This window comes from Lepisma saccharinum, chromosome 1 (assembly GCF_977018435.1).
Source record: "Lepisma saccharinum chromosome 1, izLepSacc3.1, whole genome shotgun sequence".
NCBI classification, from domain to species: domain Eukaryota; kingdom Metazoa; phylum Arthropoda; class Insecta; order Zygentoma; family Lepismatidae; genus Lepisma; species Lepisma saccharinum.
In genome coordinates, this window is record NC_139229.1 from 69,542,624 (window position 1) to 69,561,602 (window position 18,979).

General features: G+C 40.9%; 1 protein-coding gene across 4 annotated transcripts in view; it reads left to right on the forward strand.

The window, feature by feature from the left end:
* LOC145996275 (SLIT-ROBO Rho GTPase-activating protein 1-like) overlaps window positions 1-18,979 on the forward strand; it is a 248,310-nt gene that overhangs the window by 129,432 nt on the left and 99,899 nt on the right. Inside the window, exon 1 of one of the 4 annotated variants that reach the window (XM_083132703.1) lies at window positions 15,226-15,591. The exons of the other annotated variants lie outside the window; for them this stretch is intronic. Coding sequence (XP_082988829.1) covers window positions 15,507-15,591 — 85 coding nt within the window. The 5' untranslated portion in view covers window positions 15,226-15,506. Of the gene's footprint in view, window positions 1-15,225; window positions 15,592-18,979 lie in introns of those variants that run through there. 4 annotated transcript variants of the gene reach the window in all.

Sequence of the window (18,979 nt, forward strand, 5' to 3'; positions counted from 1 at the left end):
CAGTAAGAAGAGATGGCGGAGGATCTAAGGAAATTTGAGAAGAATGAGCTTCGCAGTGTCATCAAATTTTTCGTGTTGCAATACAAATCCCCCATGCATATCCATAAAACTTTGCATGAGACTTTGGGAGAACATGCCCCAGGATATACAACAGTAACCAAATGGGTGAGGCGTTTTAAGACTGGGCATGGTGAGACTGAAGATGAACCCCGCTCTGGCAGGCCTGCAAGTGCAGTGACCACGGAAAACATTGACAAAGTGCACGACATGTTCTGTTCATGGAGGATAGGCGCATATCCACCAAAACCATTGCTACGTATCTGGAGATATTGCGTGAGCGTGTGGGTGTCGTAATATCAGAGTATCTGGACATGCGGAAGCTCAGTGCGAAATGGATCCCAAAATGTCTGAATGCTGACCAGAAGAGAACACGGGTGCAGATGTCACGGGAGATCGTGCTCAAATTTCAACACCCTGATGATTTTTTGCGCTGTCTGGTGACTGAAGATGAAACATGGATTCACCATTATGACCCACAGACTAAACAGCAATCCATGGAGTGGCGCCACAGTGGGTCTCCTCGACCGAAAAAGTTCCGAAGTCAGCGGGGAAGGTTCTGGCATCCTTATTTTGGGATAAGGACGGTGTCATCCTCATAAAATTACTTAAACAGGGCGAAACCATCAACGCTGCTGTTTATTCCCAATATTTGATTGAATTGAAGGCGGCTCTGAAGGAAAAACGTCGGGGAAAAGTGAGCCGTGGTGTGCAATTTCTCCAGGACAATGCGCCCTCGCACAAGGCCCATTAAACCATGCAATTGCTGGCGGATCTGGGCTTTACCTGTGTACCCCACCCACCCTATTCACCTGATCTGGCCCTATCCGACTATCACCTCTTTCCAAACCTAAAAAAAAAAAAAAACATCTCAAGGGCACACATTTTCTGTCCGAAGAGGCACTGGTTGAGGAGGTGGAGGGCTGGTTTGCATGGCAGGACAAAACCTTCTATTTGAAAGGGTTACAAATGTTGAAACATCGTTGTGAAAAGTGTATTGAGCTTCGGGGGGAATACGTTGAATAATGTATTGAAATGGTTGTTCCAGCTGTATTTCTTCTGGGTGATTTCATGAACTTTCCAGCCCCCCCTCGTATAATTTTATAGCTCCGTAAAACAAATCTGACTTGCCAGGATTAAGGTTCCCCTACTCAGTGCTACGGAGCATCGAATTTTGGTGAAACTTGGTATAGAGGCTAATGGAGACAATGGGGAAGCAAATGATGACGGTATAAATGGTTCACATTTTCACCACCAGGCGGAAATGTGGCGCTGAAAGAAGTCAGAAGTCGGACATGCAAAACTGAGTTTTTCAGTACAGCAGTTTTGAAATTCTTCCGCCGTCAATGTGAATGACCCTTTGGAAGCGTAAGGCAGCGTGATCAATGGTCGCACGAAACGTTTCTTGGGATGTTGTTCACTGTGCAGTAGATTTCAGCGCCACATTCCCATCTGATGGTGAAAATTTGAATTATTTTTGTTTCGTCAGCATTAGCTTCTGCATAAGTTTCATCGCAATCCGATGCTACTAACGGGCTCCCGAGAGCTCTGAATGTGTGAACTTTAATTATGATCACCTGGTACAGGATGTTCCAAAAGTAACGTACCACCTTATGTGTCACAACAGAAATTGCTAATGTATTGGAAACCTATATACCGTATTGTAGATAATGACATGTGGCCACCATTCTTATCCGGACAGTGGCGAATTTGAGAAACCACACTTTGCATAACATTCTCCAAAGTTTATTGTTGCGAATGTTATCCTTGAGAACAACTACTGTTGTACAGTATCTTTGATGAAGCCCAGGGAAATAATCCACTGTAAGATTACTCACCATAAGTTTCTTGTGGAAATCTGATTGTTGGGCTTGCACGAGAAATCCATTTGCAAACGTAAGTCGTGTGGTTAGGTTGATGGTGATCGCACATCTGTTCATTTTCCTCCGGGACTTCGTCAATTGTTTACAATATTTACAAGGAAGAATGCTGTGAAGGGTGGGAGGCGATAAAGCCTTCCCCTTGCGTTATCCGTTCTTGATTTTAAATACCACTTACTACTTCTGTGCCACCCGACATAATGTTATGCATTTCATTACATCTTCTGACAATAATGTGATGCAAATGCAATACTATGGAAGAATTTGTAAGATGTAAATAAATCTGATCAGGGACTCGGGATTAGCCAAAGTTCTTTGGGACTGCCTGAAATGATCCTTTGAACGTGCATATAAACAAATAATAATAAAAACTTGCAGTCTTGGCATAGTTGAAGTAATTCTTGTCTTTTCTTTATTTCCAGGTAAGTGTCTTTGAATTGAAGAAAGCTGACGAGTAGTAACATACCTGTTACAGGTAAGGACATATTACACGCCATTTAAGCACAGATATGTAGTTCCAGAGTAGAGTATTCCAATCTTTTACTATTAGACGTGGCGATGAAGCTGTCCCATCTCAAAGGAAACGTTTTGATGCCAGTCTGCAATTTTCTCTTGCAGAGATTCGGCTATTTTCGGATACATGCTGGAATACATACCTGGTTGTATTTCAATGTTACTATTGACAAAGTTTGTCCAATCAGCAATAATTAATTTCATTGTGCATCATTATTAAATCCAGGAATTTTGTAGGGGGCGTTACCCTTAAAAGGATAATAGTAGCAGAGGCTGTAATGTTATTCGCTAAACCAGTTAATTTTCAAAATTCGAATGATGCTGAGAGTATATTTCATTTTCATTAACACAATTATAATGTATATTCAGTAATATTCAAATTTGATAAATTAATCTCTTTTAAAAAAATCCTGAAAAGGATATTTCCCCAATTTACAACAATATGAAGAATCTATTATTGCGGTTATGTTTTAAAAGGCGACTTTAACAGCTAGTATTGTGTTTTCCACGTAGTTATACAGAGTGGCCCACATAAAAGTAGCCCGGCGTGGTAATACCGGATACCGCCGAAAGAAAGGTAGGTAAGAGTAGGAAAATGTGAACACTGGCTTACCGGCATGTTACATGAGATGCTGAAAGTGGCTCCCGTTAACGTCGAGACACTTCTGCGCACGTCGCAGCATATTAGCTGACAGCCTGTAGCTCTTCACGGGTGATGCTCCAGATGGTGTTGGTAATGTTTTGCTTCAGTTCAGCCAGGGTATGGGGGTTATTTGCATACCCTTCTGCTTTAAGCATCCCCAGAGATAAAAATCACAGGAGGACAAATCCGGGGAACGAGGGGGGCCACAACCCCTTGCTTACTGTGCGCTCTTCTGTAAACAGTTCATGCACCAACGCCAGGGATTCGTTCGAAGTGTGGCATGTGGCTCCATCTTGTTGGAAGTAGGAGTAAGTCTTTCTTCTGGTTGCAGTTCGTCGTAAAACGTTTGCATAAAGCCACGATAAACTGCACTATTCACTGTTGATTCAAAGAACACTGGACCCACTATACGTGTTCCTGAAACTGCACACCAAACACCAATTTTTTGGTCATGGAAGGGTGTTTCGTGCAGGATATGAGGACTCTCAGCAGACCGGTACCGCGTATTCTGCGCATTCACGTAACCCGATAAATGGAACCACGCTTCGTCGGACATAAAGTACATCAGAGGGTCCAAACGTCCGTTCGCAATCATTGTCAGTAACGAATTACAGTACGCAACCCGTTTAGCTGTGTCCGGCTCCTTCAGGTCCTGGACACATGTTACTCGGTATGGCTTCAGTTTCAGAGACTTCAGCACACGCTGACACGTTGTTCGTGACACACGGACCTGCTGGGATAGTTTTGGCGTAGACTTTCTCGGGTTGTGTTATCCGCTGCTGAATATCACGGACGACCTCCGGTGTTCGGACAACATTTGGTTTCCGCCTGCTCACATGTGCGACAGACATTCTTTTATGTGGGCCACCTTACAATTGAATCGGTACATCATTCAATTGTTGAGGATGATTAACAAATTTGAATATCTGATCATAGGTATTACATATTTCATGTTAAGTACTCATGTTTTTTTTATTTGTTTTTTTTTTTTTTAATAATTTCAAGAAAATAGTTTTCAGTAGATTAGCTTTGTATGCATATATACTACTCGCATTCGAATGCATTTGCAGAAGATGTGCCACTTATGTTGATACAAATTTGATTTTTCTTTTAACGAGGACCCGAATTATTCCTTCGCAACCTTCCATCAAAGACAGTATTGTTAGTTTATAATTCGTAAAAGATTTTATGGCAACATTAATTGAATTTATATTTAGGGCGCATTTCTCTGCCTTGAATTGTAGAGTCAACTGACTTTTTTATTGTCGTTGTTCATATCACCCGTTTTTACACTGGAAAAAGCAGCAGAAAATTCAACAATGAACAGTTTTCTCTCCTCCTCCTGTCCTGAATACAGCCGCCACCACTCCAACATCATTTGGAAAGGGAGTTTTATTGCGCGAAGAGCAAGCAATCGGCAGCAGGCAGGACAATCTGGCGTGTGCTTTTATCGTCTTCCTGTCTACGCCTTTACCAGGAAGTGAAAAATAATCGAGGGTAATTCAGTAGCAGTGTTTCCATATGCGTTCATTCCAGGAAGCATATTCTGAACGATAATACATTGAATGTTTATGGAAATGCTGGTATTGATAAGATAAACGTTGGATTTTATGTTTGGCCGGCTACAAGTGGGGAGACAAGTTTGGCTGAAGGTGCACTGTTCGCCACGACGTAGTTTTGTACGGGCACATATATCTATCTATACACACTTAATTCCGTACAGACTTAAATGTTTCGAGCAATTTTCGTATTCTGTGTTCAGTATTAAATGTCTTTCTCTTGATTTGTGTAATTTTAGAGTTGTAACAGAAACAAATATTAGATGAAGCCAGGTCTGGCTAGTAGGATAGGTGACTGAAGTTACTGACGTATCTCGACTCGAACTAACATTGTGACCCAATATTATTCTTTAAATTCATTTTGTTGCATTTCTTTTCGTAACTACCTCGGGTGTTGTATACAGTCGGCTCTGTCAGTGTTTCTGTCCATTTGTAATCCACCCCGGAAAAATATTATTTTTTAGTTGTTTTTTTTTACGTTTTTTCTGAGTGAAACTATATATTGTTTATGTGCACTGAGCATAGGAACAGCATCCAACGAGCATTTTTCACTTCTTTTTACACTTACGCTGTGGTGTTCATGTTCAGTGAATTGCTAGTCGGGTTTTGAAGTCCACATGTTTTTACATACTGTCATATCTGTATTTTATTCATATCTATATTCCACGTCTATATTTCTGCTGCCCGCAGTAACATTTAATTTTGTTCCTAGCATCCTCTCATGTAAGTCTGGAGGGAGGGTAGCAGAACCGTTCCGTCAAACCCCCTACACGTAGTGTTGCCCACGAGACGAGACTTTGGCCTGTCTCGTCTCGTGGAAATGCTGTCTCGTCTCGAAAATATTCGTTTGTCTTATGACACATGGTCAATCTCGTCTCGTCTCGAATTTTTAAAAGCCTGTCCCGTCTCGTCCCGTGGGCAACACTACCTACACGAAAAAGATGCAATTTTTTTTCAAGTTACACAAAAGAGCAAGCTTGATATTTGTAATGTTAACAGAAGTAAAGTTATTCGATCGGAGAGTTCAGATAGATGCGGTAGATAAAAAAAGGAAAAAAAACAGTGTAAAATATGCGCAAGAGCAAGTTCTACTATTTCATCCAAAGAGTAATTGTTCCACAGTTTTCAAAATTTCCAAAATTAGAGGTTTCTGTTATGTGAGAGGTCAAAACCTTTATGACTAATTTTCTTGAACGAGTTACGTAAAGTACACTAACTGTATGGAATGTAAAAAGACAATGGACAGTTGGACTAGTATACACTCATCTCGTGAATCGAGTAGTAAATTTCTTCCCAATGATATAATAATAGAGGCATAACATTATTTTATAATATATATTACTATATAATAATAATGATACGGTTGACACCCCCACAAACATTTCTGGTGACGCCAATGCACTTCCCCTTAACTTATTAACAGGAAAATGAATACAAACTGTGCACATAATTGTTTTTCTCTTTCTTAAGTCTGTTTATGATTTCGTTCAGTCCACTATATTGTATTGGGGTAGGTCTCTTGTTGCAACTGATTTGGAAATATCTCAAACAAAAACGTGAAATGCAAATTAAGCTTTCGAGGGCTGGTGTGTGTAGTTACCTGCACATGTAAGTGGCGAATAAACAGTGGTGCAGCAGCATGCAAGCAACGTATGCGACATGTTAACTTGTTCGATTGTTGTGTATGTACTTTCGCGTGTTTGCAGACATCTTACTTTGTCGACCACCGGATCGTTTTCCGTGCGACCGTATCATGCCTGGCTGGTTCAGTGACTTGTACTGCAATGCAACACCATGTAAGATAAAAATAAAGAAATAAAGACTGCAGACTTTGCGTGTTTGTTTGTCGGGCCGAGCTTTGTTCGCTGACCAGCGCAGACCTCGCGATCTAAGAGGTGATTGCGACAATTCGTGAATATACAGGGTGTCTCAAAAGTAATAGCGCAAACTGACACGGGTGAAAGTACACGATAATAGAAGCAAGAAAGTCTCTGTAAACATGGGTCTGCAAACGAGCCGTTTTCGAGATAATCGCGAATGTGTGATTACAAGCCGCCTCGCGGCCTGGCCATGGGTGTTCTTTGTGAGTGTCCCTTCATCATATCATCCTCGTTGTCGTGATTAGCTCAAAGTGTGGCAGAAATGCAAAGTAAAATAAGACAAATTAATCAATTGAAAAGTTATTTTATTGATTGTATTGCTCTTGTTTTCTGAGGAGCGTTTTAAGGCAGTTTCTACATATTTTATCAGATTGAGTGATCGAGTTGGTGTTTTAAGTCCACTTTATGCACAGAAAGGTTAGTTGGGACTGGACCTGCAGTTTAAAGTGAGATCCAAAGCACTGTGTGCCTCCACCGGGTATCGAGGTTACAAGGCAACGACGCTACCACTGCGCCATCAGGGAGGCCCTCTACATATTTTATGTATTACTTCGTGACGAGATAAGAAATAAACTAGTTCCAGACAAGACGATAACGAAACCAGCTAATAATGACCATGACAATTTTAAAAGTATTAACCTAATGACTGGCGTACGCAGCAGGGGAGCTGATGAGGCTGCAGCCCGTCCCGAATATTTGAGAAAATCAAATTTTCTAGTAATTAAGTCAGTATGGAGCTCTGGGGAAAAAGCCAAAGTGTTAAATTCAAACTTCCCTTAAAATGAACCCGATTACCAATTTTGTCTTTGAAGATCTTTTAAAATGAACGTTAAAGATGGTTATTTCGAAATATTTTATACTGTATTCCTCCCCTAGAACGCAGCTATGCAATATCCACATTTACAATTCCAGTCCCCTCGGGAAAAAATCGTGCGTACGCCAGTGAATCTAATTAATGCAATTTTAATGATTCATTTTAAAAATATATATTTATGGAGCATTCAAATTTATAATCATTATCTAGCTCTGTGCAAGATAAAATACTCAAATGTGAATTTTTTTTTTTTAAAAAAAAAAACTGTTTTGACCCGTTTTGTATATTAACAGGCAGACTGTTAAATTTTAATAGAATATTGTAAAATTTACATTAAAAGTGTAGTTTGGACGCACGTGAGCCATTCCAGAAGCCTTCTCACATACATCTAGCCCTAGTCGTTGCTAGCTATAGTAACGGCATGCTGGTTAAATAAGTCTTACAACCTATTTTTCCAATCTAATTGAACCTTTTGTTTGGGGAAAACATCTGCCGATCAGCAGCTGTTTTACGGAGGCGCAAGGTCGACCAGTTTTGTGTCTTGCAAGATTGCGATAACCGCCTGGGATTTGGCACGATGCCATCCCGTTGCACATTCTTGTTTGGGGGGAAAATCAATAGCGCAGTGCGTTGCATTGGAATGGTCAAGAATTTGCCTCCGATGATTACATACAGCGCCCGGCAGATCGCGATATCAAATTCCACCGTTGTTTTTCTCGAACGGTTCTGTTTCCTGTACCGGAAGGTGAATGTGGATGCTGTAAAAAAGGTAAAGTGTTCCCCTGTGCATAGCACCACGCCATGAAGGCGTATAGGGGGTGTGGGGGAAACGCCCCACACTTTCTTGATCCGGTCGTGAGTGGGGGTGATGTGATCAGCATCACGCCCCTAACCGCCTTTACCCCCCAGGGTTTCCCCCAGGTACCCATGTTATTCGACGCTGGGTGGGCGCCGGGGCCGCTTTCACCGTTAGAAAAGTTCCCGGATTTGAACCGGCCGGGGATCGAACCCGGGACCTTGAGCATGGTAGTCAGACGCGTTACCGACTTTTTTTTTTTTTTTTTTTTTTTTTTTTAAAAGGAAAGCCCCTATGCGGAAGCTTCCCCCATCACACTTCATTCATCATATCATTTCATTCATATTTCAATTTCAAGACTTTTCAGGACAGACAATCACAAACATCCATGGCCGAGCCGGGAATCGAACCCGGGACCCCTGGCGTCGTAGCGCGATGTGCTAACCACTCCGCCACAGGGGCCGCCCGACTGAGCCACCGCGGCCAATGTAGTTTTTGTTTTTTGTCATTGTAAGTAGTTTACCTTTATTTGCACAGACTAATCGGGAAGGGGCCTACAATGGCATTCATTGTATCAATATTTGTTCTAAATTAAACGTTGTATTGCTTAATTGTAACCCTATTAAGATATTTAATAATAATAATAATTTAAAATGGGATTGGAAAAACTATATGGGCCTCCACCGGGTATCGACGTGGGTTATCTGGCCTGGCCATTGGATGTTCTTTGTGAGTGTCCCTTCATCATTATCATCCACCGTCTTCGCGATTAGCCGAAAGTGGAAGAAAAGTGAAGTAAAATAAACCAAATCAATTTTGCGATGCAGGCTACTGTATTCATTCACAAGTAATGAAGCACAATATCATCTAGCCTCCCCGATGGATAGCTAAATCAGGATAAAATGGTGGCCACAAAATCTGGATAACGGATATCCAGATTTCAAATTATCCTTGATGCGTTTCTGATTCAACGGATAATTCAGATATCCGGATGTTTGAAATTCGGATAGAAAATTTTATCCTGATTTGGCTATCCCTAGTTATACACCATCGGGGAGGCTAGATGATATTGTGCTTCATTACTTGTGAATGAATACAGTAGCCTGCATCGCAAAATTGATTTGGTTTATTTTACTTCACTTTTCTTCCACTTTCGGCTAATCGCGAAGACGGTGGATGATAATGATGAAGGGACACTCACAAAGAACATCCAATGGCCAGGCCTGATAACTCCGGGTTATCTTAGGTGGAGACGGAATATTTCATCAATGAGGTACTTTGATACCAAATCTTTCCTTTAAATGTAGTCTATTACCTTGGGATCGTGGCATTGGGTACTGAAAAGAGAGGCACGCACACATTGCCTTCTCGGTTGTCGAGCACCGACGTCCTGGGTTCGAGTCGTCGCATTGGTGCTTTTCCCCTCCATCTGTTTTATTGCAATCATCGATGCGATTAACCAAAAATATCAGAAAGGAAGCGCAAAACACACACACATGCTAAAGCAGCATATAATCCCGAGGAGGCCACATTTCAGTGACTTGGTCCCGATTATCTTATCTGCACAGAGTAAACTTAATGTACACTGGAATATTTTCTATTCAGCTTAAAGCGGAGAAAGATTTGTAAGGACTGCTTTGGGAGTATAGGCACACAGAGAGTTTTAAAATTGGAATTCGAGTTCCATTATGGATAGGAAAACGGAGTGAGATAATTATGATTACCTTTTTCTTCGACGAGGGGGATCAAATTTCAAATTACATACTCTGGTGCAGGAATAGTAACGCAACATCAATTATGTAAGCAAAATTCTATTTCCAGCGCCCATGTTTCCTCTTGCTCTCGCTGCTTTGTGTGCGGGTGAACGAAGAGGGAAAACTGGGAAAGGGAAAAAGTAATTTAATTCGAAAGAACCTCGTCTTTCAACCTCGGCGGTATAATGCGGGTGAAAAGGTCATCGTAGCGGGTCCCCATTTCCGCTGACACCGCCGTAGCCTGCACTATATCTTCCCATATCCTGCCCTTTCGTTCTGATGCACACAACGCGCCGACTGTTCGACGAGCCTCTCTCCGATCGTAACGAAATTTTTCGTCCCTTTTTTTTTGGCTTCGTTTTCAGCTTTTTACCCCGTCTCCCTTTGCTGACAGGTCGAAAGGTTTCCAGATACTGCTGAATTCGACGGGAGAAGGAAAAAAACAAAATACTAAAATGTGAATGCGTCTTTGTTCTGGAGGTGACTGCCTGATTTAAGTACATATACAGGGTGTCCCAAAAGTATGTACACCGGGAGGGGCAGGGGCACTGGTGTTAGAGCGATTCCAACGTCATCGCTACTTTAAACAGGGTTTCCACCGACATGGCAATTCTGAAGAACCTGAGATGGTCAGGGAAAGATGAGTGTTTTTTGTACTTTCCAGGATTGAGAAATGAAAATACATTTAATTTTGCTTGAACTAGCTTCTTGATGTGAGGTATTCTTTGTGAAAGTGTCCTTATAATCCATTTATTGTGAACAGTTTTAAATACACTTTATTCTCTTGAGTAACAAGTAAATTCCAACACTTTTAACTTGGTTATTTGAATGTGAAAGTATGGTCTGTAATTTATTTTTAAATTGTGTGAAAATGTCACGGAATTTGTTTTACCAACCTGAACGGGAATCCTGACTATTGTTAGTAATATTTAGTACATTAAATTAAGTTACACATGTTGACTTCTTTGTCGTAATTCAGTTTCCATACAACAATCGTTAACAAAATACACGTAACTTGTAAATTTGATTATATTACTTTTCTGTGCCATCCTGCTTTCGTTTTCTTCTTGTTTCTAATATTACATTTTTATGAAATGTTCGTTCAGTACTGGCTACGCATTTTTTTTTCGGAAGAGACTGAAATTATAAAGGTGGATAGCTAGCTGCTTTGTAGCAGGGCTCCATATCTCGCACTTTTAGAAATTTCTACTCTTAAAAATGGCAATCGGGGGCCATTTTAAGGGGTATTTGCATTTATCACTCTGGTTTCCTCCCTAAAAATGTTAATTTTCTCAAAATTTCGGAGGGGGGTGTAGCCCCATCAGTCCGCCTCTGCGTATGCCAGTGCTGACTGCTGAGTAACTTAAAAAGTTAATTTCATATTCAAATACATTGATTGCATCAAAAATATGATTTTCTTTCATTTAATTTTATGTTCGAGTTTGGCTTTTAGTTTTAATTTGTGCAAATTAAATATTAGCTACTATGTCTCTTTTTAAAATCATTTTTTGAAAATCTCTCATGCAGGCTATTCGGGGGAGGGGGGGGGGCAAGTGGGTCAGAATATTCTTGAAACATTCTTTCCCCACTCTGGCTACGGCGTGCTTGGAAATAATCGCATTTGATTACGAATACAATAAAATGCAATGACGTTAACAAAATATGTGCGCAAAGAAGCGGAACAAGAATGTTTCATACAAATATTATTCAATTAAAATACACATTTTTTAAAAAGAAAAACTAGGTATTTTTTTAAAAAAACAAACAAGAAAAAACATGCATGCCAATCTTGCCTATCTTTGAACTTGACTCACTCGGTGAAATCTACCTGTAGTAGGAAAATCCGTGTTTTTTGTGGTCCCGGAAGATACCGTAACAAAATAGCGCCCATAAGGGCTTTCTAATCGCGACAAAAGAAATCTCTCTGTGAACTCGACACCAGTTTCCTTTGTTGTTGTCTCTGTCTGGAATGCCCAAATCTATTACTCTCTCAGGTTTCTCTTTTGTGGCGAGGGACGGTCTTCAGCTTGCGTCCGCATTGGTGGAATTCCTCGGCTGCAGTGCCCAAGGTCACGGCCAGGGACGAACGGTTTGGCTGCAAGGTTGTGAACTGTCTGCGGGCGAACTGTAGCCATGGGCTACGGGGTCCCTCCTTTTGAAAACCGAAAATCTTTCCTGTTTTGTTTATTTTTACGTCTTTTATCCAGCGCTTGAATGAATCGCGACGATGTGGATAAAACGAAGGAGCGAGCACAATGATATATCTATCTTTGATCAGCTTGGGCGTCGTCAAAAGGAAAAAAATGTAGGGTAGGGTGTGAAGTCATTGATAAAACTTGCATAGAAGTAACAATAATAGTAATTATTATGCTTGTACAGTACTATTATAATAATAAAACTAAACTAATTTCATTCCAAATTGATCATTATTGTATCCTTGGAGATAGATACTTTTCTATTAGATGCACCAGATGAGTGAATGTTAAGTACGACTGATTTCATTATAACTTTTTTTTATTTCGTACAGTTTGTAGTGTACCTAAATTGATGGCAATTTCACTCGAAAATTGATGGATGACACATTTTACTTCGTAACTAAGAAATAACAAACGTTTTACACCGAGCCCTTCATTTGACACAGTCGTGCATTTTGTCCCCGGTGGAAGCGCATTGTGGTTCGGATTCCATTTTTAAAGTGTAGGTCCAGTCCCGATTAGCCTATCTGTGCATGAAGTGAACTTAAAACAAAAACTAATAAAAACAACAACAAAAAACTTGTATTGGTGCGACGTTGTAACAAAAAGTTTCAAATATAAATTTGAATATTTTGTCTTGTATAAAGATAAGTAATGATTATAAATTATACATAGTTACAATTACATTAATTACAGTAGCTATGTAATAGCAGTTAATGGTTTAAGAACAGCAACCTTTTTTTCTTTTCGTTCTTTGATGGCAGAGGAAGACGGTCTTCAGTCAACTTTTTACACTGTAGATCACAACCCAATAATATACAGATAGTAGTCAGATATGTTAATTCACCAACAGCATATTTTCGAGGTTAGTCACACGCAGGGGGGGGGGGTGCGAAGGGGTGCTAGCGCACCCCTTAATTTTCTTCCGCACCTCTTTTTAAAAACTACTTTCAACGGAAGACACTATTAACTCTTGCGGTGTCATGTCACATGTCACGTTATGACTTATTAAAACCATGTCGGACTTACTAAAACCATTTCGTCAAACTGAACGTAGAATATGAGATACTGAAGTGAGAAGGCCATTATTGTATACAACAAGCAAGCCATTGATCTGAAAGAGAAGCTGCATTTACGTTCCTGTACTACATGTTTTTGTTGTTAAAGGAAGTAAAAATGAAGAAAGTTATCGTCAGTTTCTTGAGTATATTTTCAGTGAAGCCTCAAAACTTGATTGGTATTTAATGCAGTGGCAAAACATGTTTCATGTTCTTCTTTATTTTTTAACATCGCACCCCTTAAATTTCATTTCGCACCCCAGAAGTTGAATCCTGGCGCCGCCGCTGGTCACACGGCAAATTATAATGAAAGCATTGTTGTCGAGACATGCACATTACGCTTTATGCATGTGGGTCGCCTTTTCCTCTTGTGTGGACGGAAGTGGTTTTTCCCTCCTAGCTGCGCAACAACCTTATCTTGAATAGGAAATGAGCCAACGAAAGCAAACCGACTAAAGGAGAACCATCGAGAGGTATAAATGCATTTCTGCTCGGTTAGCGCAGCCCGCTACCACGCTGGGGTCCCATGGGATGTAACCGTACTGGAATTGTATATTTTTAGCCCCGTCTAGCTCGCTGCACTTTTTGACACTAGGTGTATACCGGTGTCAGGTTGGTGCAAGGAAATTACGTTCAACCAAGTAGACGAATAGTGGGTTTCAAAGTTCAGAAAATTCAACAAATGCCTGTCTGTTGCTTTAAACGTCCATTTGATTAGTTAACACGTACCACGTGCATGGACGTCCGGTCCGGATAGGGAGGTGGGCACGCCTCCCCCCTTGAAAATGAAAGTCAACCAAAAATTATACATTTCACACATTTCATTTGAGCCACAATATTGTGTGTTAATTATTGCGTGAACACTATAACTTCAAAGTGAAGCATTTGTTATAGGAGACTACACTATTATGGGGGGAAATGTGCCTTGTTTACCCCCCTGAAAAAATACCTTCCTCTCCCTGCCCCTGCTTGGAAAAGAAGCCTGCGGACGTGCATGACCACGTGATCTTACTCCACACACTACACCGCTCCAGAACGTAGTGCAAACGGTGCAGACATCAAATACGCTACTTGACTCCAAATCAACGAAGTAGACAAGTCAGTGTTGCACCGTGTAACCAAGACGCGCGAGAGCAGAAGGAGACAAAAAGTGCAGCGAACTAGACTAGGGCTATTGTTATTCAGCGTCGCTTTTCTGCCACTTTGGGCTAATCGAGACCAGAGGACGAGTGATGAAATTGATGAAGGTACTACGCTCAGGAAGAACATGCATGCAGAGACCGGAACTCAAACCGGGAAACTTCGGTGTTTGTCGAACATAGAAAGACACCTGTTGTTGTTGTCGTCACGATTAACCTAATGGTATGTAGTGAAAGCGACTTAAATAAGCAATAACTTTCAAGTATTGTGCTTATTATTTTGCTTTTTCACTGTAAAGTAGGTTTGAGCAACTCGCGTGCACTTGCCGACCTTTGTGGCAGAGTGGTTAGCACAGGGCGCTACGACGCCAGTGGTCCCGGTTTCGAATCCCGGCCTGGACATGAGTGTTCTTTGAGAGTGAATTTAATAATATCACTCATCCGGCTTCCCTGATGACGTAATGATAACGTTGTCGCCTTGTAATCAATGGATCCCGTGTTCGATACCCGGTGGAGGAACATTGCACAGTGGTTCGGATCCGAGTTTAAATTGTAGGTTCAGTTCCAATTAGCATATCTCTGCATGAAGTGGAACTCGAAAACAAAAATTCAACTTCCACTCATCTTCATCGTCGCGATATCCAAAAGTGGAAGAAAACTGACGTAAACTAATTTCAGTCAATCAAAACACTACACTTGTGATCGTCTCGAACGATATTCAAAGGTACGCCACTGGTATACGATAATAATAGATCTTGAATGTCATTTGATTTAACCTTTGAGAGCTTTTACTGTGTGGAAGGTGGCGCGCTAGGTAGGCCACCAACTCCCACGCTTGAATCATTAAAAAGCCCCGCTGTGCCTTCATCTGTTTTCACCAGCAAAGCCTACTTTTTCCTTTGACGTGGTCAGCAGCCTGCGTTTATTTGTCGATGACGCAACGTCTTCGTGGCATTGTGTTCGTGTGGTTTGCGAGTCAGTCTGCGATATTAGCACCCTGCTGTCGTAGCCGACAGGATTTGTTGCGGAATGAATACACAACAGGAACCACCATTTCCCGGGTGTTGAACGTCCGGCGCCTCAGACACACACAGTGCAGTCAGTTTGTGAAAGTCCACGAGAAAAGGAGAGACGCTTTTTGCCCCTCGCGGTTGTTAGTTGGCCTTATTCTGTGCCGTGAAGTGTGTTGTTGAATGTGCTTCTCCACAGTGCGGTGGTATGATGTTGCTCGAGCTAATGTCTCCCGTGTTATCCGGTGGTGACCATGGGGACGATTTTGATCGGCGGGATAAGTTCAAGAAAGGTGAGTGCTTGTGTTAGCAATTTTTCTGTTTCACTTCTTCCGAAGATTAAATAGAAATGTTGAGCTAATATGCTTAAGGGGAAGGGAGGGGGTGGGGTCAGAAGAAACATTTTTGTGCCATGTGAATAGGATTATGGAGCGAATTCGTTGTATTGCCCTATTTTCGTCCGAAAATGAAGTTGAAGGAAAGGGGGAGGGTGTTCTGCCTAGTCCCCTTGTAAAATGCGAAGATTCCCGTAAACGGCAACAACAACAAAAAAGAAGTTTCTCAATCCTGGCCTGGGCATGTGTGTTCTTTGTGAGTGTCCCTTCATCATAATCAACATCTTCGCGATTAGCCAAAAAGTGGGGCAGAAATGCGAAGTGAAATAAACCAATTCAATCAAGAAAGTTTCCCAAATATGCGAAACCTTTACACTTGAATTTCTCATTAGTCCATTTGCTCGAGTATTTGAAGTGCAGTCTCTTTATTGTCCTTGAAATGAAATTTTTGCACATATTCGCCAACCGGACTTGGACCTACAATAGTTTAAATGTGCCATCACAGCGTATCGAACCAGAATTCAAAGAAAATTGTCAGAAGTTAAACTTTTATGCCCAGAATGGACGGACCTACAGTTTAAAGTGCGTTTCCAAACACTGAACTGTGTACGCACGCAACTCGGAATTAATGAATAAACTACGTCGTGGTTCTCACATCGAGGACAGCAAATGGAAAATTAGGTAGTAGCTTGTAGGTGCTATTACACTTCAGCGATAGCGAATGATGATGGTTCGAATCCTGGCCTGGTCATCGATGCGTTTGTCTTTATTTTGTATTCAGACGAATGTATTTCATCAGTTGTGGAACGAACTTAGAATGTCAGAAGTTACTATGGCAAAACTTTAGTATCCGCCAAGCGTCTGAAATTCCTTTATTTTCTTATTTTTCCCATTGGTACTTACGTATTCTGCATTGCTAAGGATTCTGGAAGGTGGGATTTCGTTTTTTTAACTACAAAAATATATATTAAAAAACTGAGTCGTTAAAATTACATGGCCGATTACTTCAAAATGGTCTTAGACAGTAATTTCTTCATTCAATACAGTGTATTAATATAAACAAATGAACTTTATATACAAAGATATAATGATTTTAATCTAAACATGCATTTAACATATATGGCTTCGATAGCCAGTGAAGGCTCATTAAGGTTCGAATCCTACTTTAAACTGTAAGTCCAGCCCGGATTAACCTATCTGTGCGTCAAGAGGACTTCAAACAAACTCAAACTCATTTAACATATACAGGACATATCAAGTGCATATACGTGTATCAAATGTTACAATTATATTAATTTTATGAATCCTCCACATCATTTTCGGGCATTGATACTGAATTTTCTTTGAACAAAACAACGAACAGCGGTTTTGCTGTATGCTGTCCGACCGTGGAAGACCAGAGTAGCCGGAGAGGACAAATCTACACGCGATAGGGGAGTAGGTAGAAACTGCGCTGTAGGAGTGAGGTCCGTATTTTGTTTGCTTTTTCTTTATCACTGCTTGTTGCGTTTGTGATGGTTTTTACAACTAACTCCCGCCTTAACTTATTTCTATGGTTACTGTGTTTCGGCAGGAGGCAACTTTCCTGAACCTGATTTCCTCATGGCCTTCCACCCCTGTTTTGCGAGTGGACTCGTCCGGTCACAACATTTGCACTTAACGTTGATGGCCGCGACAAAAGCAGGTGGACTATAGTACTGAAATATGAACGAAAGTATTTTTTATTTTTTTCATGTCTGTTTTCGGACAAAGGGTAAGGGAGAAAGGTGGAAGTTTGAAAGCAAACATATGTTAATTTGTGAAAGTGCGAAGAGGAATTGACAGGTTTGTGCTAGCGGCGCAGCTGATAAATTGTAAAGGGGGCGGTGGGCGGTTACCACACATGCATCAACCTTCATTTGTTACCGCTTAAGGGAATGTACGAACGGTACGTCCTGCCACTTGCTTCGCCCACAACAAACACGTTCATAACGTGGAAACCTTACTTATTCATTAGACGTAACTTGGCGGGAGCAAGGAGAACAAAGGTTTTCAGTTTATTATAATTTAAGAGTTAAAGGTATCTACTTTAACCTCCTGGGACCTCAGGAGCAAAGAAAGTTTTTTTTTTTTATTTCACAATATAACCGTTATTTTCCAAAGTAGTCCTGGACGCTATCTTTTTAGGATGGAAAACTTATCGAATCTACCCCCCAGTTCGATTCTGACCCAATCTACGCCCCTTCCTTATATTCATGGGCATAACCAGAGATTCTTGTAGGGGGTGGTCGTCAGGGGTGTATTTAGGTTTAGGTAGGCTTCGCAGTTTCATAGGGCGACGGCGGCTTTCAAGCTCGTGCGTTTCTATATAATATAATATTTGTCACCAGATAAGAGGCTGTCCGGCTGTCTTAGCCAAAACCATGGACAGAAGTTCGCATGCGCCAACTGGACATGTTCAGTGTCAAAATAGGGGTGACTGCAGAAACACATACCTCTAATTACAGACTGAAAACGATGAGCTTTTGTTTCAAGCCGTGCATGGTCCTGGGACTAGAAATGTGACGGAGATGCACATTAGTGCTTAAGTTTTCATTATAGTGAAGAAATTATTTGCACTCACTTGTGGAGTGTAATATGTAGAGTTATATACTTATTAGTAAACTTAAGAATTACAATCTTGTGTGGTGCAATGACTCACAATCTTCAAAATAGTTGTTACAAGTAGAAATATGAAGGTATGCTCGCCGCCATGATAGTAAAGGCTCACGTTTCCGGTCTGGTACCTGGAGGTCTGTGGCAGCAATGACATTTTGGGAAGGTAAGGGTTCCGTGAAAATAGTTTGCTGTGCAAACATGAAGCAAGTAGAGATGTGTTTCAAATTATGGAAGGATTCAGAATGGAAATAAAAGCAAGCAAATCTATGTAAACGAAATATCACAGTGTAGTTCGGCTGATGCTTCTACCTGCTTCCCCTCTCGCGTTTGGAATAGACCTTTCCAGGTAGTTTTGTCTTCCCTGGCTGGACTGTAAAACAGTTGCCCTTTCTTTACGCCTGTATCGCTTTTGTTGCAAACCACAACAAACAATATTTCCGTGTTCAGGTATTGCATAGTCATTGTGACAACAGTGAACTCGTAAGAGATGCTACAACACTGCAAAACCATTACAATGAAGTAGTGATATTAAACTGCGATACAAAAGTTTTTATTCAGCTATTATTGCGCACGAACATCAGAAATTACCACTAACTTGAAAAAATATGCCCAGAATAAAATTCTTTGAACATTGAGAATGTTGAAAATTGAATCGAAATATTCCTGAGACTAAGAAAGAATTTTCTGCTCGCACACAAAACGCCAACTG